Here is a 23,568-nt window from a genome sequence, read left to right as displayed (position 1 = left end):
TGTGATACTGTCTGCTGAGCCGTGTATCTAATCCTCTCCTGTGTGATACTGTCTGCTGAGCCGTGTATCTAATCCTCTCCTGTGTGATACTGTCTGCTGAGCAGTGTATCTAATCCTCTCCTGTGTGATACGGTCTGCTGAGCCGTGTATCTAATCCTCTCCTGTGTGATACTGTCTGCTGAGCTGTGTATCTAATCCTATCCTGTGTGATACTGTCTGCTGAGCTGTGTATCTAATCCTATCCTGTGTGATACTGTCTGCTGAGCCGTGTATCTAATCCTATCCTGTGTGATACTGTCTGCTGAGCTGTGTATCTAATCCCATTCTGTGTGATACTGTCTGGCTGTGTATCTAATATGTGTATCTAATAGCTGTACTATCTATCCGTGTATCTGTAATGTGTATCTAATAGCTGTGTATCTAATCCTTTCCTGTGTGAAACTGTCTGCTAAGCCGTGTATCTAATCCTCCTGTGGGATACTGTCTGCTGAGCTGTGTATCTAATCCTTTCCTGTGTGAAACTGTCTGCTGAGCCGTGTATCTAATCCTCCTGTGGGATACTGTCTGCTGAGCTGTGTATCTAATCCTCTCCTGTATGATACTGTCTGCTGAGCCGTGTATCTAGTCCTGAGTGGGAACTTTCTTTGCCCCTCATCAGTGGAAGTTTTAGGGGTGGTGTCTCTTTAACTCTTAAAGGAACAGTCAGCACCAATGAAAGGGTTAAAGTAAAATCCCGCTCTGGGTCCTTGTGAGATAACCAATCAGATTTCAGCTCTCCTGATTCCACAGTGGTTGGAAGATGTGAGGAGGGATGTGATTGGCTGCCAGGGGGATGACGCCGCCACTCATTGCTTGGTGATCATATTTGTCCTCAGATAATGACAGGAAGTGTTATCCTAGTAGTGACTGTGTAACTTAGCAGAGCTGGGTGTGTGACCGGCCCCCGCTGTGCTGCTGGGGGTGTGTGTGTCCGGCCCCCGCTGTGGTGCTGGGTGTGTGTGTCCGGCCCCCGCTGTGGCGCTGGGGGTGTGTGACCGGCCCCCGCTGTGGTGCTGAGTGTGTGTGTGTCCGGCCCCCGCTGTGGCGCTGGGGGTGTGTGACCGGCCCCCGCTGTGGTGCTGGGTGTGTGTGTGTGTCCGGCCCCCGCTGTGGTGCTTGGGTGTGTGTGTGTCCGGCCCCTGCTGTGGCGCTGGGTGTGTGTGTCCGGCCCCCGCTGTGGCGCTGGGTGTGTGTGTGTCCGGCCCCCGCTGTGGCGCTGGGTGTGTGTGTCCGGCCCCCGCTGAAGCGCTGGGTGTGTGTGTCCGGCCCCCGCTGTGGTGCTGGGTGTGTGTGTGTCCGGCCCCCGCTGTGGCGCTGGGTGTGTGTGTGTGTGTGTCCGGCCCCCGCTGTGGCGCTGGGTGTGTGTGTGTGTGTGTGTGTCCGGCCCCCGCTGTGGTGCTGGGTGTGTGTGTGTGTCCGGCCCCCGCTGTGGTGCTGGGTGTGTGTGTGTGTGTGACCGGCCCCCGCTGTGGTGCTGGGTGTGTGTGTGTGTGTCCGGCCCCCGCTGTGGTGCTGGGTGTGTGTGTGTGTGTGTCCAGCCCCCGCTGTGGTGCTGGGTGTGTGTGTGTGTCCGGCCCCCGCTGTGGTGCTGGTGCTGGGTGTGTGTGTGTCCGGCCCCCGCTGTGGTGCTGGGTGTGTGTGTTTGTGTGTGTGTGTGTGTGTGTGGCCCCCGCTGTGGCGCTGGGTGTGTGTGTCCGGCCCCCGCTGAAGCGCTGGGTGTGTGTGTCCGGCCCCCGCTGAAGCGCTGATTGTGTGTGTGTCCGGTCCCCGCTGTGGCGCTGGGTGTGTGTCCGGCCCCCGCTGTGGCGCTGGGTGTGTGTGTCCGGCCCCCACTGTGGCGCTTGGTGTGTGTGTGTCCGGTCCCCGCTGTGGTGCTGGGTGTGTCCGGTCCCCGCTGTGGTGCTGGGTGTGTCCGGTCCCCGCTGTGGTGCTGGGTGTGTGTGTCCGGCCCCCACTGTGGCGCTGGGTGTGTGTGTGTCCGGTCCCCGCTGTGGTGCTGGGTGTGTCCGGTCCCCGCTGTGGTGCTGGGTGTGTCCGGTCCCCGCTGTGGTGCTGGGTGTGTCCGGCCCCTGCTTAGACCCAGGCTGATCCCCGCACACCGCTGCAAAACTACTGTTCCCAGCATGCCCCGACCGCTGGAGGGGGCGCAGAGCTAGGAGGATGGTGCGGGGCATGCTGGGAGTTGTAGTGCCTGACTGTATAGGCTGATGTGTAATGGTGGAATGACGTCTGATTAACCCTTCTCTCCCCGTCTCGTCCTCGCAGAGCTCCGCGCAGGAGATCGGAGAAGAGCTGGACGATGGCGTTATCTACAGCATCTCCCTGCGGAAGGTGCAGCTCCACCACGCGGCCACCAAGGGGCAGCGATGGCTGGGGGTAAGCAGGGTACCCTCCCCCATGGGCACTGCTGAAGGCGGGCTTGCTGGACCCCGGGACACCACGGTGAGGAAGATAGCGGGATGTATCCGGGGGAGGGGGCTGTGTGTCTGCGCTACGTGTAGTCAGGGCCGGGCGGGATCCATACATACGACCCGCAAACTCCGGACCCAATCACCTCATTCAAGGGGCTTCAAGACCACCAATATGGCCAACATTTCCCCACCAGTAATATGGCCGCCTCTTCTCCGGGACTGATGGAGTTAAACCACTTGTGTTTCTCCCAGACCGGCCGCCTTCCTGCCAAGGACGGGGTGCGGCGGGGACGAAGGCGAGCCAAGCCGAGGTCAGCCAAAATCATCCGGGAACACGCAGCCAGCCGAGCACCGAGACCGCGGTGGCCCCCCGGGGAGAGAGTGCAGGGACGGGGGGGTCGGGGGCATCCCTCCTCCTCACCCCCGGGGGAGAGATTGTGGGGACGGGGGGTACGGGGGCATCCCTCCTCCTCACCCCGGGGGAGAGAGTGCAGGGACGGGGGGTCGGGGGCATCCCTCCTCCTCACCCCGGGGAGAGAGTGCAGGGACGGGGGGGTCGGGGGCATCCCACCTCCTCACCCCCAGGGAGAGAGTGCAGGGACGGGGGGGTCGGGGGCATCCCTCCTCCTCACCCCGGGGGAGAGAGTGCAGGGACGGGGGGTCGGGGGCATCCCTCCTCCTCACCCCGGGGAGAGAGTGCAGGGACGGGGGGGTCGGGGGCATCCCTCCTCATCACCTCCGGGGAGAGAGTGCAGGGACGGGGGGTCGGGGGCATCCCTCCTCATCACCCCCAGGGAGAGAGTGCAGGGACGGGGGGGTCGGGGGCATCCCTCCTCATCACCCCCGGGGGAGAGAGTGCAGGGACGGGGGGGTCGGGGGCATCCCTCCTCATCACCCCCGGGGAGAGAGTGCAGGGACGGGGGGGTCGGGGGCATCCCTCCTCATCACCCCCGGGGGGGTCGGGGGCATCCCTCCTCATCACCCCCGGGGGAGAGAGTGCAGGGACGGGGGGGTTGGGGGCATCCCTCCTCCTCACCCCGGGGGAGAGAGTGCAGGGACGGGGGGGCCGGGGGCATCCCTCCTCCTCACCCCGGGGGAGAGAGTGCAGGGACGGGAGGGTCGGGGGCATCACTCCTTATTCCCGGGGGAGAGAGTGCGGGGACGGGAGGGTCGGGGGCATCACTCCTTATTCCCGGGGGAGAGAGTGCGGGGACGGGAGGGTCGGGGGCATCACTCCTTATTCCCGGGGGAGAGAGTGCAGGGACGGGAGGGTCGGGGGCATTACTCCTTATTCCCGGGGGAGAGAGTGCGGGGACGGGAGGGTCGGGGGCATCACTCCTTATTCCCGGGGGAGAGAGTGCGGGGACGGGAGGGTCGGGGGCATCACTCCTTATTCCCGGGGAGAGAGTGCAGGGACGGGGGGGTCGGGGGCATCACTCCTTATTCCCGGGGAGAGTGCAGGGAAGGGGGGGTCGGGGGCATCCCACCTCCTCACCCCGGGGGAGAGAGTGCAGGGACGGGCGGTTGGGGGCATCACTCCTTATTCCCGGGTGAGAGAGTGCAGGGACGGGGGGTCGGGGGCATCACTCCTTATTCCCGGGGAGAGAGTGCAGGGACGGGGGGTCGGGGGCATCACTCCTTATTCCCGGGTGAGAGAGTGCAGGGACGGGGGGGCCGGGGGCATCACTCCTTATTCCCGGGGAGAGAGTGCAGGGACGGGGGGTCGGGGGCATCACTCCTTATTCCCGGGTGAGAGAGTGCAGGGACGGGGGGGTCGGGGGCATCACTCCTTATTCCCGGGGAGAGTGCAGGGACGGGGGGGTCGGGGGCATCACTCCTTATTCCCGGGGACAGAGTGCAGGGACGGGGGGGGTCGGGGGCATCACTCCTTATTCCCGGGGAGAGAGTGCAGGGACGGGCGATTGGGGGCATCACTCCTTATTCCCGGGTGAGAGAGTGCAGGGACGGGGGGTCGGGGGCATCACTCCTTATTCCCGGGGGAGAGAGTGCAGGGACGGGGGGTCGGGGGCATCACTCCTTATTCCCGGGTGAGAGAGTGCAGGGACGGGGGGGTCGGGGGCATCACTCCTTATTCCCGGGGAGAGAGTGCAGGGACGGGGGGTGTCACAAACCACCGGGGGGTCACTCAGAAATCCCCCGCGCTGGCTACCAGTACGTCACAATCGGGGGGTAACAAGTGGGGGTCACCCCTACTTTATACCTCCCGACCGACAGACAGAGCACGTGACGCGCTCTCTAGCGCCCCTCTTATAGTCAGGCCAATTATGGAATTGCCCGACAATAAGCAAGGAGGCCGCTATACTACTTATGCCGATTATTGAAGGGTCCCCGGTGAGAGTAAGGTATATATTCCCCCGACCTCCGCGGGCGGAATATATAATATCTTCCCGAATCTCACTGGCCTCCCCACAATAATCCTTGGCACAACTCGCTGCCACCAACCGCTTCACGGTAACTATTAGCCGAACACACAGACGTGGGATTCAAGATCGAGATAACAGAACAGCCCAAGATTAATTATATAATTTAATCGCCTAAAGCACACTAGAAACTACAATATATACAATAGGGAATCTACAGAATATACAGTTATGTCAGAGTACAGTTACAATCAAAGCATGGGTTACAAACAGGCATACACAGTTCAATCAGTTACCTTGTGCGTCTGGCCACAGGGGGGCGCTGGAGACCAGGTTTCCAGGAACTCTCTCACAGGTCTGTCCCAACCAGGCCCCCGAGCAGAAGAACGCTGGAAAATGGCCGAAGTAGGGTTATCAACCTGGGCAGATCCAGGTCCCCTCCTACCTTAGTGACCTCACAGGGAAGCACTGCCACTCCCCCTGCATGGATCAGAATTATCCAGCAAAGGGGATTTTGGCTATAACTTTGCCTGGGAGCGTCGTAGGCAGACGCCAATGCTCTCATTGTGACAGTTATGAATTTAGCTACAGAACGAGGGGACTCATGACCTGTCTGCCAGTTCCCCATTGGCTGATATCACGCCTGGGGCATTTCCCAATGTCCTGTTCCCATAAAAAGGGGGTGCCGGCATCGTCCACATGTGGAGACACCATTTTTATGGTTGCCATATTTATCGGAAATATGGCTTGCGAGATATGAACCATTTTTTACTGGAGTCGTTCTGTCTGGCTATTTCCATAGCCTTGCTAACTAGCTAGCAGCCCCCACTACAGGGTGACGGCAGGGAGTCATCCTGTGTCCATTGTCCCTAAGCCACCTCATTTCCATATCACAGGACATGGCCATGGATTTGTTGCTAAACCAGTTGTGTGAAGGGAAGGGGGTAGTGACACCAGGAGAGGGCTTCCTGACATGACTTGAATGTCATGATTTATCGTCATATCTCCGGATTTACCTCACACCTCCCCCCTTTTGAGGGCGCTAGGGGGCAGCACACTCCGGTGTTCCCCCGTGCGCCCGTCCGCGACCTCTCCTTGTCGGGACAGCCCGTCTGCGTTACCGTGGTCACGGCCCCTTTTGTGGCGAATGGTGAAGTTGTATTGCTGGAGCGCAAGGCTCCATCGCAACAATCGCCCATTCGTCCCAGAGACGGTGTGCAACCAGCTGAGGGGATTGTGGTCCGTCTCCACGATGAAGTGGCGCCCGTATAGATAGGGTTGCAGACGCTGCAGGGCCCACACTATGGCCAGGCACTCCTTCTCCATCGTGGAATAGGCAACTTCCCTTGGTAACAGCTTCCTGCTCAGGTACAAGACTGGGTGCTCTTGGCTCGCAGAGTCCACCTGGCTGAGCACCGCACCGAGGCCGAAGTCACTGGCGTCGGTCTGTACTACAAACGGCCGCGTGAAGTCGGCTGCCTGTAGCACGGGCGGGCTGGACAGGGCGTCCTTTAGGGCCCGGAAGGCTGTCTCGCAGTCCATTGTCCAATCGACTGCAGAGGGCAGCTTCTTCTTGGTGAGGTCCGTCAAGGGCTTTGCCAGGCTACTATAGCATGGAACAAACCTCCTATAGTACCCAGCGGTCCCCAAGAAGGACATCACCTGCTTCTTGGTCCTGGGGGTGGGCCAGGATGCGATGGCTTCCACCTTCTCAGGCTCGGGCTTCAGGGTTCTCCCACCTACCCGGTGACCGAGGTACTGGACCTCGCTCATGGCCAGCTGACACTTTCCCGGCTTGATGGTCAAACCTGCCCGGTGGATCCGCCTGAGCACCTGTGCTAGATGCTCTAGGTGGTCCTCCCAGGTGGGACTGAAGACGGCAATGTCATCCAGGTACGCGGCCGCGTACCCTTCAAGTCCCTTGAGCAGGGTGTTGACCATCCGCTGGAAAGTGGCAGGGGCATTCCTCATCCCGAATGGCATCACCGTGGACTCGTACAGTCCAAATGGGGTAATAAAGGCAGAGCGTTCCCTGGCCTTGCGAGTCAGGGGGATCTGCCAATATCCCCGGCTCAGATCCAGGATGGTCAGGTACTGAGCCCCGGCCAACTGATCGAGCAGGTCATCGATGCGTGGCATTGGGTACGCATCGGCGACCGTGACCGCATTGAGCCCCCTGTAGTCCACGCAGAACCGAGTGGTTCGGTCCTTCTTAGGGACGAGGACTACAGGCGAGGCCCAAGCGCTGTTGGATGCCTGGATCACCCCCAGGTTCAGCATCTCGTCAATCTCCTGGCGCATGTGTTGCTGCACCTCCAGGGAGACCCGATATGCTGAACGCCGGATCGGGGGATGATCCCCAGTGTCCACGTGATGGACAGCCAAGTCAGTCCTTCCGGGCTGGTTGGTAAACAACCCCCGGAAGGGGTGTAGGGTGGCCCACAGCTGGGACCGTTGGTCCTCCAAGAGCTGGTGGCCAACCTCCACATCCTCAATGGATCCGCCTGCCCTAACCTGGGCTAGCATATCCAAGAGGGTTTCCGCTTCTCCCTCCTCGGGCAGGTTGCACACGGGGAGCGCACATGCCTCCCGCTCATGATGTGCCTTCATCATGTTCACATGGAAGGGCTTCCGCCTTCCACGGGCAGGGTCCAGGGTGACCAGGTACGTCACGGGGTTGAGCTGCTGGTACACGAGGTATGGGCCTTCCCAGGCTGCCTGAAGCTTGTCCTGTGGTACGGGGACCAGTACCCACACCTCTTGACCCACTTGGTAGGTCCTCTCACAAGCGTTCTGGTCGTACCAACGCTTCTGATCAGCCTGGGCTTGAGCCATATTGTCGTGTACCAGTTGCGTCAAGGCCTGCATTTTGTCCCGGAAGCGCATGACATACTCGATAACCGACACTCCAGGGGTGGCCAAATCCCCTTCCCAAGCCTCTTTCACCAGAGCCAGGGGGCCCCGCACACGTCGCCCGTACAGGAGCTCAAACGGTGAGAATCCTGTTGAGGCCTGTGGAACCTCCCGGTAAGCAAATAACAGGTGTGGGAGATACCGCTCCCAGTCACGCCCATGGGAGTCGACCAACATCTTAAGCATCTGCTTTAAGGTGCCATTGAACCGCTCGCACAGGCCATTAGTCTGTGGATGGTACGGGCTGGCCACCAGATGTCGCACCTGGACCTGCTTACAGAGGGTCTCCATCAGCTGGGACATGAATTGGGTCCCCCGGTCGGTGAGCATTTCCTGGGGAAAACCCACTCGGGAGAAAATCTCCAGCAATGCGGTGGCCACCTTGTCAGCCCGAATGGACGACAAGGCCACTGCTTCTGGGTACCGGGTGGCATAGTCCACTACCGTCAGTATGAAGCGTTTCCCGGAGCTGCTGGGGATGGCCAGCGGGCCGACCAGATCCACAGCCACCCTCCTGAAAGGCTCATCGATGATTGGCAGAGATACCAGTGGGGCTTTGGGGCGTGGCCCCGCCTTCCCCACTCTCTGACAGGTTTCACACAAACGGCAGTAGGCAGCCACATCGGCCCCCATTTTTGGCCAGTAGAAATGCTGGTTTAACCTGGCCTTGGTCTTAGCGATCCCTAGGTGTCCGGCCATCGGAATCTCATGTGCGATCCGCAACAACTCCGTCCGGAACGGATAGGGTACCACCAACTGTCGGTCCCTGGGCCACGCCTCCGGTGAACCCTGCTGGACCGTGGCCCGGTACAGCCGTCCTTGGTCCCAGACCACTCGCTCCGGGTCCGAGTCCGAGGGAGGCTGTGCCGCCTGCTCCTTTAGAGCTTTCAGGCTGTCGTCAGCTTCTAACGCTGCCTGAAACCCCTGACCAGATGTGGCCAGAATCGACGAGACTGTCACATCTTCGGTCAGTACCCCGGGACCTGTGTCCTGGCCTCCACCTGACTCGGCTGCCACTTGGTCAGAAGGGGAAGAGCTATCGGACCTCCGGGAGGCCCCTTGGCTTCCAGCACTCCCACTGCGGGTGACAGCGGCCACAGCCGCTGCGACCGTGGGTCGTGCCTGCTCCTCCTCCGTTCCTGACCAAGTCGCCGGTTCAGGCAGACCTACCTGGCTTCCTGACACCCCGGTTGTGGGGGAACCATGCACCGAGATCTTACCTGGGAGCACTTCCGCTCCTGGACCGGCCCCAATCTCACCTGCCTGTTCCCCCCCTGCAGCAACAGAACCCCGCTGTGAAATCTCTGGGGACCCCACATTTGCTGTGGTAGCCCCCACCCCACACACTGGTCCTCCCCCTGCAGCACCCTGCTCTCTGCTTATCCCTGCAGAGGGCAACAGATCCCAGCTCACAGGCTGGTTACTTGTAGAGGCATTGTCACACCTTTCTCTGACCCCCTCCCCTGTCACAGCTGCAGCTGTGTGTGTGTCTATGGTGTCTGTGCAAGCAGAAATATCAGAGTTCACTCCCTCCTCCCTTACATCATTCATAGATAACACATTAACATTGTCAGGAGTCATGTCAGCACTGGCTGAAGGTTCAGCCTTTGGGGCGGGGCCAAACTGGGAGGTTATTTGCCCCAAATCTGTCCCAAGTAGCACGTTTGCAGGGATCCGATCAGTTACCCCCACCTCCCTCACCCCTCGCCCTGCGCCCCAGTCCACATAAATGTCAGCAACAGGCAGCGCCGGGTCAATGCCTCCAATCCCGGAGACAGCGAGGGTTTTTCCAGGGATCAAGTCTTGGGGGGACACCATCTCAGGCCGCACCAGAGTCACCTCCGAGGCGCTGTCTCGCAGTCCTATGGTCACAGACTGGCCGACGGTGACAGGTTGGAAGCTGTCCAGGGACCTACCACCACCCCCACCCACACAATACACCTTGGGCGGCCCTTGGGACGGGGACGGAGCCGGGGCCTTGGGACGCTGAGGGCACATGGCCTTGAAGTGTCCAGGTAGGTTGCACTGGTGGCACCGTCTTGGCTCTGCCACGGGCCTGGAGAGGGGAGTTGAGGGGGACACCCCCTGCAGTCTAGGGGCAGGTGGGGCAGTCGCAGAGTTCATCTTACCCCCTCTCCAGGTGCTGCTGGTGGCTGCTCTCCTGGCTTCAGGAGCCCGATTGTTGGTGTAGTCATCTGCCAGGGCAGCTGTAGCCGTGGATCCCTTTGGCTTCTGGTCTCGGATGAACTGGCGGAGATCCTCAGGGCAGTTCCACAAGAGTTGCTCCGTGATGAACAAGTCCAGGATCTCCGGTCCGGTGGAAAGCTGCAGGCCTTGGGTCCAGTGGTCGGCAGCTCGGGCAAGTGCCCGCCGGTGGTCAGCCCAGGAGTCCTTTGGTCCCTTCTGCAGCGTCCGGAACTTCTTGCGGTAGGACTCCGGGGTGAGGTTGTACTGTTGGATCAGGGCCCGCTTGATGGTGTCGTAGCCCTGATCCGCCTCAGCAGGCAAGTCCCCAAGGATATCCAGGGCCTTACCCCTTAAACGGGGGGTCAGGTATTTGGCCCACTGGTCCTTGTTCAGATGATGCTGCAAGCAAGTCCGTTCAAAAGCAGTCAAGAAAGAGTCCAAGTCTCCATCCTTCTCCAGCACTGGGAAGTCCTCAACACGGACCTTTGGAAGTTTGGTGTCTGGAAGGTCACGGGTGGCTGATGAGGGCCGGAGCTGAGCTAGCTGCAGCTGGTAGTTACGCTCTGCCTGGCGCTCTTCACGCGCTGCTTGCCGCTCACGCTCGGCCATGAGTTCCTTGTAGCCCTCCCGGTCTCCAGCCTGGCGTAGGGCCATAGCCATTTGAAGAAGGCTATCCGAGCCTCCCAGGCTCGGTGGAATGGCACGTGGTGATCTGCGGCCCGCTGCGGAGCCTGGTGCTTCACTGTCCATTGCAGAGCGGAGGGCTGGCGTCTGGCTCGTTGAGGACCCTTGGGCGAGCTGCTCCTCATCTTGTCCAGCAGTGCCCGGTTCTGCAATGTCCTCTGCAGAGCTGTTTTCTGGCGTCGAGCTCCTGGAGGACTCGTGGGCAACCTCCTCATTGCTGTCCACAGCACCGTCCTCCCTCTCTTCGGCTCCTGCCTTAGCATTGGCCAGTTGCATAGCTCTGCTCCTGGTGCCATCAGCCATTCTTGCAGACTTTTGGTCACTGACACAGAACTGACACCTGATGCCTCCACACACCTTACAGTATCTGCACTCTGACACTCTAGTGTTGAGCTAGTCTGAAGACCCCAGCAGCCACAGCTGCTGCAGGCAGTCTTTAGTGTCTGGGAGTATGGGTCTCACACTCACACACACTATTATCTCGATCCCACCGCTTGCCACCAATATGTCACAAACCACCGGGGGGTCACTCAGAAATCCCCCGCGCTGGCTACCAGTACGTCACAATCGGGGGGTAACAAGTGGGGGTCACCCCTACTTTATACCTCCCGACCGACAGACAGAGCACGTGACGCGCTCTCTAGCGCCCCTCTTATAGTCAGGCCAATTATGGAATTGCCCGACAATAAGCAAGGAGGCCGCTATACTACTTATGCCGATTATTGAAGGGTCCCCGGTGAGAGTAAGGTATATATTCCCCCGACCTCCGCGGGCGGAATATATAATATCTTCCCGAATCTCACTGGCCTCCCCACAATAATCCTTGGCACAACTCGCTGCCACCAACCGCTTCACGGTAACTATTAGCCGAACACACAGACGTGGGATTCAAGATCGAGATAACAGAACAGCCCAAGATTAATTATATAATTTAATCGCCTAAAGCACACTAGAAACTACAATATATACAATAGGGAATCTACAGAATATACAGTTATGTCAGAGTACAGTTACAATCAAAGCATGGGTTACAAACAGGCATACACAGTTCAATCAGTTACCTTGTGCGTCTGGCCACAGGGGGGCGCTGTAGACCAGGTTTCCAGGAACTCTCTCACAGGTCTGTCCCAACCAGGCCCCCGAGCAGAAGAACGCTGGAAAATGGCCGAAGTAGGGTTATCAACCTGGGCAGATCCAGGTCCCCTCCTACCTTAGTGACCTCACAGGGAAGCACTGCCACTCCCCCTGCATGGATCAGAATTATCCAGCAAAGGGGATTTTGGCTATAACTTTGCCTGGGAGCGTCGTAGGCAGACGCCAATGCTCTCATTGTGACAGTTATGAATTTAGCTACAGAACGAGGGGACTCATGACCTGTCTGCCAGTTCCCCATTGGCTGATATCACGCCTGGGGCATTTCCCAATGTCCTGTTCCCATAAAAAGGGGGTGCCGGCATCGTCCACATGCGGAGACACCATTTTTATGGTTGCCATATTTATCGGAAATATGGCTTGCGAGATATGAACCATTTTTTACTGGAGTCGTTCTGTCTGGCTATTTCCATAGCCTTGCTAACTAGCTAGCAGCCCCCACTACAGGGTGACGGCAGGGAGTCATCCTGTGTCCATTGTCCCTAAGCCACCTCATTTCCATATCACAGGACATGGCCATGGATTTGTTGCTAAACCAGTTGTGTGAAGGGAAGGGGGTAGTGACACCAGGAGAGGGCTTCCTGACATGACTTGAATGTCATGATTTATCGTCATATCTCCGGATTTACCTCACAGGGGGTCGGGGGCATCACTCCTTATTCCCGGGGGAGAGAGTGCGGGGACGGGGGGGTCGGGGGCATCCCTGGTTTATTTACCGCAATGTGTGACGGCGCCATAACCCCACCGGAGCATCGGGGCTCAGTGACGGCCCCCGGCCTCTATGGGTTAATGTTGTATGATCCCTGCTCCTGGGATTGATCTTGCGCAGCTTCATTTAACCCCTTCTTCGCTCTTATTTTCATCCTCTATTTTTTTCCTGCCATTTCTTCTTAGCTGGACAGTGAGACGGCGCTGAGCCTGTACGAGACCTGCAAGGTGCGGACCATCAAGGCGGGGACCCTGGAGAAGCTGGTGGAGTACCTGGTCTCCGCGTTCAAGGGTAACGACTCCACCTACGTCACCATCTTCCTGTGCACCTACCGGGCGTTCGCCACCACTAAGCAGGTGCTGGACCTGCTGCTGAACAAGTAAGTATGAAATCTGCGTACTGGCCCTTTAAGAGAAGGTCAGGCTCCTGGGTCGCTCCACACGGGGCCGGTACAGATCCGGTAACGCGTCCCTTTCTCTTTCAGGTTCGGGCGTCTCCACCCGCAGCTGAACGGCGAGCATTCCCACAACAGCATCGACGACCGGCTGGAGCTGAAGAAGTAAGTGAGCGGCTGATAACAGCGAGATCTGGCCATACCCCATAATCACAGAGTCACCGTCCGCGGCCGGAGAGACGGCTTATCTGCCATAGTGTAAACACCGGCCCTTTAATATCCCTGTAGGGGCCTTCTGAGGTTGCTCATCTGTGCAGCACAATAAGGCGCTTCCGCTCCTCAGCGCTGTATTGCGGTATTTTCCCTGCGGGACGCGGGGACTTTCCAGAACTAAATCCCGTCCTGTAAGATCAAAGAGTAGACGGAGGCGGCGGATCCAGAGCAGCCCCCCCTCCCCCGTCTCCTACAGGATTACCGCCTAATCCCGTCTGCAGCCTCTGCATGTGTATATATAGTGCCGCCATCCCCCTCCCCGAAGAGTGTGGGCCGCAGAGCTGACACTCTAATGCTCGTCTCCTCAGCACCATCTCATCCATCCTGGGAGCCTGGCTGGATCAGTATTCGGAGGATTTTCGGCAGTCGCCGGATTACGTGTGCCTGAAGCAGCTGATCGCCTACGTGCGGCACAATATCCCCGGCTCAGACCTGGAGCGCAGAGCTCGCAATCTACTGTCACAGTTCCAGCGGCAGCAGATCAGCGAGCTGGAGCAAGACGGTGAGTTATACTGCGACCGCCCGTGTGACAGCGCAAAGATGGCGGCCACCGCTTATACTGATCATAACCATGGGTCTTACAGTTGTGGACCACACAAGCTGCACGTTCCGCCTCGTGGAGGAAAGCGCTCTCCTGGAGGGGAAACCGGACTTCCTGTCCTTCCCACAGGACATGGTGGCCGAACAGTTTACAGTCATGGACGCCGTGAGTTACTATTTACTAGCCCACCCTCTGCAGTCACCACTAGGGAGAGCTCCCTGTATACAGAGATACATGATAAGATCCTGTCTGCAGCCTCCACTAGGGGGAGCTCCCTGTATACAGAGATACATGATAAGATCCTGTCTGCAGTCACCACTAGGGGGAGCTCCCTGTATACAGAGATACATGATAAGATCCTGTCTGCAGCCTCCACTAGGGAGAGCTCCCTGTATACAGAGATACATGATAAGATCCTGTCTGCAGTCACCACTAGGGGGAGCTCCCTGTATACAGAGATACATGATAAGATCCTGTCTGCAGTCACCACTAGGGGGAGCTCCCTGTATACAGAGATACATGATAAGATTCTGTCTGCAGCCTCCACTAGGGGGAGCTCCCTGTATACAGAGATACATGATAAGATCCTGTCTGCAGCCACCACTAGAGGGAGCTCTCTGTATACAGATACATGATAAGATCCTGTCTGCAGCCACCACTAGGGAGAGCTCCCTGTATACAGAGATACATGATAAGATCCTGTCTGCAGCCACCACTAGAGGGAGCTCTCTGTATACAGATACATGATAAGATCCTGTCTGCAGCCACCACTAGGGGGAGCTCCCTGTATACAGAGATACATGATAAGATCCTGTCTGCAGCCACCACTAGGGGGAGCTCCCTGTATACAGAGATACATGATAAGATCCTGTCTGCAGCCTCCATTAGGGGGAGCTCCCTGTATACAGAGATACATGATAAGATCCTGTCTGCAGCCACCACTAGGGGGAGCTCCCTGTATACAGAGATACATGATAAGGTTCTGTCTGCAGCCACCACTAGGAGGAGCTCCCTGTATACAGAGATACATGATAAGATCCTGTCTGCAGTCACCACTAGGGGGAGCTCCCTGTATACAGAGATACATGATAAGATCCTGTCTGCAGCCACCACTAGGGGGAGCTCCCTGTATACAGAGATACATGATAAGATCCTGTCTGCAGCCTCCACTAGGGGGAGCTCCCTGTATACAGAGATACATGATAAGATCCTGTCTGCAGCCTCCATTAGGGGGAGCTCCCTGTATACAGAGATACATGATAAGATCCTGTCTGCAGCCACCACTAGGGGGAGCTCCCTGTATACAGAGATACATGATAAGATCCTGTCTGCAGTCACCACTAGGGGGAGCTCCCTGTATACAGAGATACATGATAAGATCCTGTCTGCAGCCACCACTAGGGGGAGCTCCCTGTATACAGAGATACATGATAAGATCCTGTCTGCAGCCACCACTAGGGGGAGCTCCCTGTATACAGAGATACATAATAAGATCCTGTCTGCAGCCACCACTAGGGGGAGCTCCCTGTATACAGAGATACATGATAAGATCCTGTCTGCAGCCTCCACTAGGGGGAGCTCCCTGTATACAGAGATACATGATAAGATCCTGTCTGCAGCCACCACTAGGGAGAGCTCCCTGTATACAGAGATACGTGATAAGATCCTGTCTGCAGCCTCCACTAGGGGGAGCTCCCTGTAAACAGAGATACATGATAAGATCCTGTCTGCAGCCTCCACTAGGGGGAGCTCCCTGTATACAGAGATACATGATAAGATCCTGTCTGCAGCCACCACTAGGGGGAGCTCCCTGTATACAGAGATACATGATAAGATCCTGTCTGCAGTCACCACTAGGGGGAGCTCCCTGTATACAGAGATACATGATAAGATCCTGTCTGCAGCCACCACTAGGGGGAGCTCCCTGTATACAGAGATACATGATAAGATCCTGTCTGCAGCCACCACTAGGGGGAGCTCCCTGTATACAGAGATACATAATAAGATCCTGTCTGCAGCCACCACTAGGGGGAGCTCCCTGTATACAGAGATACATTATGAGATCCTGTCTGCAGTCACCACTAGGGGGAGCTCCCTGTATACAGAGATACATGATAAGATCCTGTCTGCAGCCACCACTAGGGGGAGCTCCCTGTATACAGAGATACATGATAAGATCCTGTCTGCAGCCTCCACTAGGGGGAGCTCCCTGTATACAGAGATACATGATAAGATCCTGTCTGCAGCCACCACTAGGGGGAGCTCCCTGTATACAGAGATACATGATAAGATCCTGTCTGCAGTCACCACTAGGGGGAGCTCCCTGTATACAGAGATACATGATAAGATCCTGTCTGCAGCCACCACTAGGGGGAGCTCCCTGTATACAGAGATACATAATAAGATCCTGTCTGCAGCCACCACTAGGGGGAGCTCCCTGTATACAGAGATACATGATGAGATCCTGTCTGCAGCCACCACTAGGGGGAGCTCCCTGTATACAGAGATACATGATAAGATCCTGTCTGCAGCCACCACTAGGGGGAGCTCCCTGTATACAGAGATACATGATAAGATCCTGTCTGCAGCCACCACTAGGGGGAGCTCCCTGTATACAGAGATACATAATAAGATCCTGTCTGCAGCCACCACTAGGGGGAGCTCCCTGTATACAGAGATACATGATGAGATCCTGTCTGCAGTCACCACTAGAGGGAGCTCCCTGTATACAGAGATACATAAGATCCTGTCTGCAGCCACCACTAGGGGGAGCTCCCTGTATAGAGAGATACATGATAAGATCCTGTCTGCAGCCACCACTAGGGGGAGCTCCCTGTATAGAGAGATACATGATAAGATCCTGTCTGCAGCCACCACTAGGGGGAGCTCCCTGTATAGAGAGATACATGATAAGATCCTGTCTGCAGCCACCACTAGGGGGAGCTCCCTGTATACAGAGATATATGATAAGATCCTGTCTGCAGCCACCACTAGGGGGAGCTCCCTGTATACAGAGATACATGATAAGGTTCTGTCTGCAGCCACCACTAGGAGGAGCTCCCTGTATACAGAGATACATGATAAGATCCTGTCTGCAGTCACCACTAGGGGGAGTTCCCTGTATACAGAGATACATGATAAGATCCTGTCTGCAGCCACCACTAGAGGGAGCTCCCTGTATACAGAGTTACATGATAAGATCCTGTCTGCAGCCTCCACTAGGGGGAGCTCCCTGTATACAGAGATACATGATAAGATCCTGTCTGCAGTCACCACTAGGGGGAGCTCCCTGTATACAGAGATACATGATAAGATCCTGTCTGCAGCCACCACTAGGGGGAGCTCCCTGTATACAGAGATACATGATAAGATCCTGTCTGCAGCCACCACTAGGGGGAGCTCCCTGTATACAGAGATACATGATAAGATCCTGTCTGCAGTCACCACTAGGGGGAGCTCCCTGTATACAGAGATACATGATAAGATCCTGTCTGCAGTCACCACTAGGGGGAGCTCCCTGTATACAGAGATACATGATAAGATCCTGTCTGCAGTCACCACTAGGGGGAGCTCCCTGTATACAGAGATACATAAGATCCTGTCTGCAGCCACCACTAGGGGGAGCTCCCTGTATACAGAGATACATGATAAGATCCTGTCTGCAGACACCACTAGGGGGAGCTCCCTGTATACAGAGATACATGATAAGATCCTGTCTGCAGCCACCACTAGGGGGAGCTTCCTGTATACAGAGATACATGATAAGATCCTGTCTGCAGCCACCACTAGGGGGAGCTCCCTGTATACAGAGATACATGATAAGATCCTGTCTGCAGCCACCACTAGGGGGAGCTCCCTGTATACAGAGATACATGATAAGATCCTGTCTGCAGCCACCACTAGGGGGAGCTCCCTGTATACAGAGATACATAAGATCCTGTCTGCAGCCACCACTAGGGGGAGCTCTTATACAGTGAATGATAATTAGTATATTAGAGCTCCCCCTGGTGGTGGCTGCAGGAAGCCAGCAGTGTATCCTGTATCCCTCTATGCGGGGGTTTGGTGCACTGTATGGCGGTGTTGGATGTTATTTTGCGCCGTTCTCAGCTGACTCCCCTGTATTTGTTGCAGGACCTCTTTAAGAAGGTGGTGCCGTATCACTGCCTGGGCTGTATCTGGTCGCAGCGGGATAAGAAAGGCAAGGAGCACCTTGCGCCCACGATTCGCGCCACCGTCTCGCAGTTCAATAGCGTCACCAACTGCGTGATCTCCACGTGCCTGAGCGACCGCTCGCTGAAGCCGCAGCAGAGGGCGAAGGTGGTGGAGCGCTGGGTGGAGGTGGCGCGGGTACGGCTCCTCTCCTGGGGGTTCTGGGTCCCGGGTGTCGCGGGTCACGTATAAATCACCGTCTGTTCTGCGCTTGTAGGAATGCCGCATCCTGAAGAACTTCTCGTCTCTGCGCGCCATCCTCTCCGCGCTCCAGTGCAACGCCATCCACCGGCTGAAGAAGACGTGGGACGAGGTGTCGCGGTGAGGGCTCGGGCAGGCGGGGATCTGCTGGGGGTTGTAGTTCGGCAGCGGAGCGTTTACTCTGGGGTCTGTTACAGGGAAAGCTTCAGGACGTTCATGGAACTTTCCGAAATCTTCTCCGACGAGAACAACCACTCGTTAAGCCGCGAGCTGCTGATTAAGGTGAGAGGAGGGGGACGGGCGACCAAGAGCAGACACTCTGTTAAAGGGACGGGCGGCAGCTCACGTCACCCGCGTGGGGCACCCCTGATATCATCCGTGCGTGCCAGACGCGGCCCTTATCTGCTAGGAAACCCTGCACACGGCCTCCGCCCGTTCCGGGATTCCCTCCTTATCTCCAGCCGCGTCATAGCCAGCGGGAAATCCGCCAATCACATTCCTGCCGCTGCATTCCCAGAATTCCTAGAGGCAGCTGCACCTCTTAAATGCCCGGGCCGTCCCACGGGTGATGCCGGATATTCCTGGCCCCGGCACAAGAATGCCCAATTCAGTGCCAAGTGGCTCCGACCACAAAGCAATGGCGGCCGCTCAGTTTAGAGCGCATCAAGCGAACAATAATCGGCGCAGGTCGCGGCTCGTAATATTATATCCCACCTCTATAACCCTCCACTATGTTACTTTTTTTGCAGGAGGGAACTTCCAAATTTGCAACGCTGGATATTAATCCAAAGAGGGCGCAAAAGAGGCACCAACAGCAAAGAGAGATGGTGAGCGACGCCGAAGAGTCCAGACAATGGCGCCATTATTAGATAATGATTGGATGTACGCCCTCTGGTGGTCACTTGCAGCAGTGCATTTAGATTTATTTCGCATTGGCGCCCTCTGGTGTTTACTTGTAGCAGTGTATTTTGTTATATTTTGTATTTGCACCCTCTGGTGTTCACTTGCAGCAGTGCACTTTGTTTCAGTTTGCATTTTGCGCCCTCTGGTGTTCACTTGCAGCAGGGCATTTGTTATTTTGCATTTTGAGCCCTCTGGTGTTCACTTGCAGCAGTGCATTTAGATTTATTTCGCATTTGCGCCCTCTGGTGGTCACTTGCAGCAGTGCATTTTGTTATATTTTGCATTTGTGCCCTCTGGTGGTCACTTGCAGCAGTGCATTTTGTTACATTTTGCGCCCTCTAGTGTTCACTTGCAGCAGTGCACTTTGTTATATTTTGCATTTGCGCCCTCTGATGGTCACTTGCAGCAGTGCATTTTGTTACATTTTGCGCCCTCTGGTGTTCACTTGCAGCAGTGCGTTTTGTTATATTTTGCGCCCTCTGGTGTTCACTTTAGGTAATGCTATTTTTTTTTTGCACAGGGCGTGATGCAAGGCACCATTCCTTACCTGGGCACGTTCCTCACTGACCTGGTGATGCTGGACACGGCCATGAAGGATTACTTAGAGGTCAGTGAGAGTCTTATTGGTGAAGACGCTGCCGCCTGCGAGTTCCCCTTTAATGACGCTTTTCCTATTTGCCCGCAGGGAGGTCTGATAAACTTTGAGAAGAGGCGGAAGGTGCGTCCCGACGTCGTTTCTTGCTGGGATTCGGCTTTGGTGCGTCTTTTGGCCCCTTTTGTGACGTCTTGTGCTTTTCTCAGGAGTTTGAGGTGATCGCGCAGATCAAGCTGCTGCAGTCGGCGTGTAACAACTACAGCTTCATCCCAGAGGAGGCGTTCGCGGACTGGTTTCACAGCGTGGAGCGGCTGACGGAGGCGGAGAGGTGAGCGGACGGGCGGTAGAGGCGGATCACTAATGGGTGACGCCAGATCACCGGACGCGCCCCAGTACTGACTGGTCTTGCCTCTCGCGCCCCAGTACTGACTGGTCTTGCCTCTTGCGCCCCACTACTGACTGGTCTTGCCTCTTGCGCCCCACTACTGACTGGTCTTGTCTCTCGCGCCCCAGTACTGACTGGTCTTGTCTCTCGCGCCCCAGTACTGACTGGTCTTGCCTCTCGCGCCCCAGTACTGACTGGTTTTGTCTCTCGCGCCCCAGTACTGACTGGTCTTGCCTCTCGCGCCCCAGTACTGACTGGTCTTGTCTCTCGCGCCCCAGTACTGACTGGTCTTGTCTCTCGCGCCCCAGTACTGACTGGTCTTGTCTCTCGCGCCCCAGTACTGACTGGTCTTGTCTCTCGCGCCCCAGTACTGACTGGTCTTGTCTCTCGCGCCCCAGTACTGACTGGTCTTGTCTCTCGCGCCCCAGTACTGACTGGTCTTGTCTCTCGCGCCCCAGTACTGACTGGTTTTGTCTCTCGCGCCCCAGTACTGACTGGTTTTGTCTCTCGCGCCCCAGTACTGACTGGTCTTGTCTCTCGCGCCCCAGTACTGACTGGTCTTGTCTCTCGCGCCCCAGTACTGACTGGTCTTGTCTCTCGCGCCCCAGTACTGACTGGTTCTGTCTCTCGCGCCCCAGTACTGACTGGTCTTGCCTCTCGCGCCCCAGTACTGACTGGTCTTGCCTCTCGCGCCCCAGTACTGACTGGTCTTGTCTCTCGCACCCCAGTACTGACTGGTCTTGTCTCTCGCGCCCCAGTACTGACTGGTCTTGCCTCTCGCGCCCCAGTACTGACTGGTTCTGTCTCTCGCGCCCCAGTACTGACTGGTTTTGTCTCTCGCGCCCCAGTACTGACTGGTCTTGCCTCGCGCCCCAGTACTGACTGGTCTTGCCTCTCGCGCCCCAGTACTGACTGGTCTTGTCTCTCGCACCCCAGTACTGACTGGTCTTGTCTCTCGCGCCCCAGTACTGACTGGTCTTGCCTCTCGCGCCCCAGTACTGACTGGTCTTGTCTCTCGCGCCCCAGTACTGACTGGTCTTGTCTCTCGCGCCCCAGTACTGACTGGTCTTGCCTCTCGCGCCCCAGTACTGACTGGTCTTGCCTCTCGCGCCCCAGTACTGACTGGTCTTGCCTCTCGCGCCCCAGTACTGACTGGTCTTGCCTCTCGCGCCCCCAGTACTGACTGGTCTTGCCTCTCGCGCCCCAGTACTGACTGGTCTTGTCTCTCGCGCCCCAGTACTGACTGGTCTTGTCTCTCGCGCCCCAGTACTGACTGGTCTTGTCTCTCGCGCCCCAGTACTGACTGGTTCTGTCTCTCGCGCCCCAGTACTGACTGGTTTTGTCTCTCGCGCCCCAGTACTGACTGGTCTTGCCTCGCGCCCCAGTACTGACTGGTCTTGCCTCTCGCGCCCCAGTACTGACTGGTCTTTTCTTCAGCGCTCTATTGGGAGACCCAGACGATTGGGGTATAGCTACTGCCCTCCGGAGGCCACACAAAGCACTACACTAAAAAGTGCAAGGCCCCTCCCCTTCTGGCTATACCCCCCCGTGGTATCACGGGTACTCCAGTTTTCAAGCTTTGTGCGAAGGAGGTCAGACATTCCATGCATAGCTCCACAGATTTTAGTCAGCAGTAGCTGCTGACTATTTCGGATGGAAGAAAAGAGGGCCCATATAGGGCCCCCAGCATGCTCCCTTCTCACCCGTAGATGGTGTTGTAAGGTTGAGGTACCTATTGCTGGTACAGGGGCTGGAGCCCCACATGCTGTTTTCCTTCCACATCCCCTTGTAGGGCTCTGTGGAAGTGGGATCCTGCCGGCCTCAAAGCTCTGACGCCGGGCTCCATCCACAGACCCATAGCACCTGGTGGATGCCGAGCAGGAGTACAATCAGGGACAAGGCCCTGCATCATACAGGTACTCTGTGTCCCCGGCAGGCACAGACACACTCCGGGCTGGCTGGGTGTTGTAGTGCGCCGGGGACCGTAACGCTAGAGCTAGTGTTCCTACAGTTTAACTGGGGGACTTTTTTCTGTGTTGTGGGAACGCAGCGCCGACCCCCGCTGGACCGGCGGCGCTGCTGTGACTTTTAGTTCGCCGGGGACACGCCGACCGCGCTTTTACGGCGGTGGCGTTTATAAATCTAGTCCCCGGCTTTTGTGGCCTAGGACGCCGGCAGCTCCGATTCGTTCCCGCCCCCACCCTGTCAATCAGGGTAGGGGAGAGACGCTGTTTCACGGCAGCGACGAGGGCTGGAGCCTGATTTACATGCTCCAGCCCTCTCACTAGGCACAGAGGGAAGCAGGCTTCCCGCTCTTAGTCAGGAACGCCCAGGGCCCGCCCCCCCTCCTCTCCCAGGACGCCGGCAGCCATTACATGCAGTCTGGCTGGAGGAAGGACGCAAGGCTCTGGGAGACCTGGACTAGGGGGCTTTGGAGATCACACACCCGCTCTTAAGCGGGCGGTAAGCGGCTTTTCAGCTGGCCCCTCTAGTGCCTCAGTGTGTATTAGTGTACTGTGTCACTGGACATATATATATTTCCTTGTTGCTTGCACTGTGAGGTCGCTTCCTGGCTGTATACCCAGATCGCTCTGAGGAGGCAGCAACATGTCATCCACAAAACGCAAGGCTGCCAAGGCTAGGGCTGTGTACACTGCGTGTGCTGCATGTGGGGCTGCTCTACCAGCAGGCTCCAAGGACCCCCATTGTGTGCAATGCTCAGATCCGGTGCTGCTTCGCCAGCCGGAGTCCGGAGAGATAGTGACCCAGGCTGAGACGCCTGTAAGTCCTGCCCCGGTGTCAGGGACAGACTTTGCAGTTTTTGCTGATAATATGTCTGTGACTATGGCAAAAATCCTTGAAACTTTGCAATCCATGCCTGGGGCTCAGTCTATGGACACGGCGAGGTCTCTGTCCTCTAATCCCCCTCAGTTGGATTTAATCCAGACTGCAAGGGGGTCCCCGGCTTCACAGGCTGAGTATTATGACTCAGATGATAGCCCCAGCCACCCTAAGCGGGCTCGCTGGGAAAGACCCTCAACGTCATCACACTGCTCAGGGTCTCAGCGCAATCAGTCGCTCTGTGATGCGTCTGATGAGAGTGATCAGGAGTCTTATCCTGGAACCCCTCTCAATCTGGATACCCCGGATGGGGACGCCATGGTAAACGAGCTTATCTCAGCCATCAATAGACTGTTGGATATTTCTCCCCCAGCCCCTTCTGCAGAGGAGGCAGCTGCAGAGCAGGAGAAGTTTCGTTTCCTCTATCCCAAGCGTAAATTAAGTGCTTTCTTGGATCACTCTGACTTCAGAGAGTCAATCCAGAAACACGACGCTCATCCAGAAAGGCGTTTCTCTAAATGTTCTAAGGATACACGTTTTCCTTTCCCCCCTGATGTGGTCAAGCGCTGGACCCAGTGTCCTAAAGTTGACCCCCCGATTTCCAAACTTGCAGCTAGATCCATAGTTGCAGTGGAGGATGGCGCTTCACTTAAGGATGCCAATGACAGACAGATGGACCTCTGGTTAAAATCTGTCTATGAAGCTATCGGCGCGTCGTTTGCTCCAGCATTCGCAGCCGTATGGGCACTC

General features: G+C 56.9%; 1 protein-coding gene across 12 annotated transcripts in view; it reads left to right on the top strand.

Moving 5' to 3' along the window:
• RALGDS (ral guanine nucleotide dissociation stimulator) overlaps positions 1-23,568 on the top strand; it is a 167,097-nt gene that overhangs the window by 134,597 nt on the left and 8,932 nt on the right. For 10 of the 12 annotated variants that reach the window (XM_075324405.1, XM_075324404.1, XM_075324402.1 and 7 more), the window contains 12 exons: positions 2,305-2,481; positions 12,662-12,855; positions 12,961-13,035; positions 13,452-13,645; positions 13,728-13,849; positions 17,816-18,031; positions 18,111-18,214; positions 18,292-18,376; positions 18,844-18,921; positions 19,518-19,604; positions 19,683-19,715; positions 19,799-19,920. In XM_075324405.1, coding sequence (XP_075180520.1) covers positions 2,305-2,481; positions 12,662-12,855; positions 12,961-13,035; positions 13,452-13,645; positions 13,728-13,849; positions 17,816-18,031; positions 18,111-18,214; positions 18,292-18,376; positions 18,844-18,921; positions 19,518-19,604; positions 19,683-19,715; positions 19,799-19,920 — 1,487 coding nt within the window. The remainder of the gene's footprint in view (positions 1-2,304; positions 2,482-12,661; positions 12,856-12,960; positions 13,036-13,451; positions 13,646-13,727; positions 13,850-17,815; positions 18,032-18,110; positions 18,215-18,291; positions 18,377-18,843; positions 18,922-19,517; positions 19,605-19,682; positions 19,716-19,798; positions 19,921-23,568) is intronic. The other 2 variants (XM_075324408.1, XM_075324400.1) reach the window with 1 other exon arrangement.

Source organism: Anomaloglossus baeobatrachus, chromosome 9, assembly GCF_048569485.1.
Source record: "Anomaloglossus baeobatrachus isolate aAnoBae1 chromosome 9, aAnoBae1.hap1, whole genome shotgun sequence".
In the NCBI taxonomy this organism is placed as follows: Eukaryota; Metazoa; Chordata; class Amphibia; order Anura; family Aromobatidae; genus Anomaloglossus; species Anomaloglossus baeobatrachus.
Note: the sequence above shows the minus strand (reverse complement) of the source record. Positions and strands in the feature narration are given on the sequence as shown.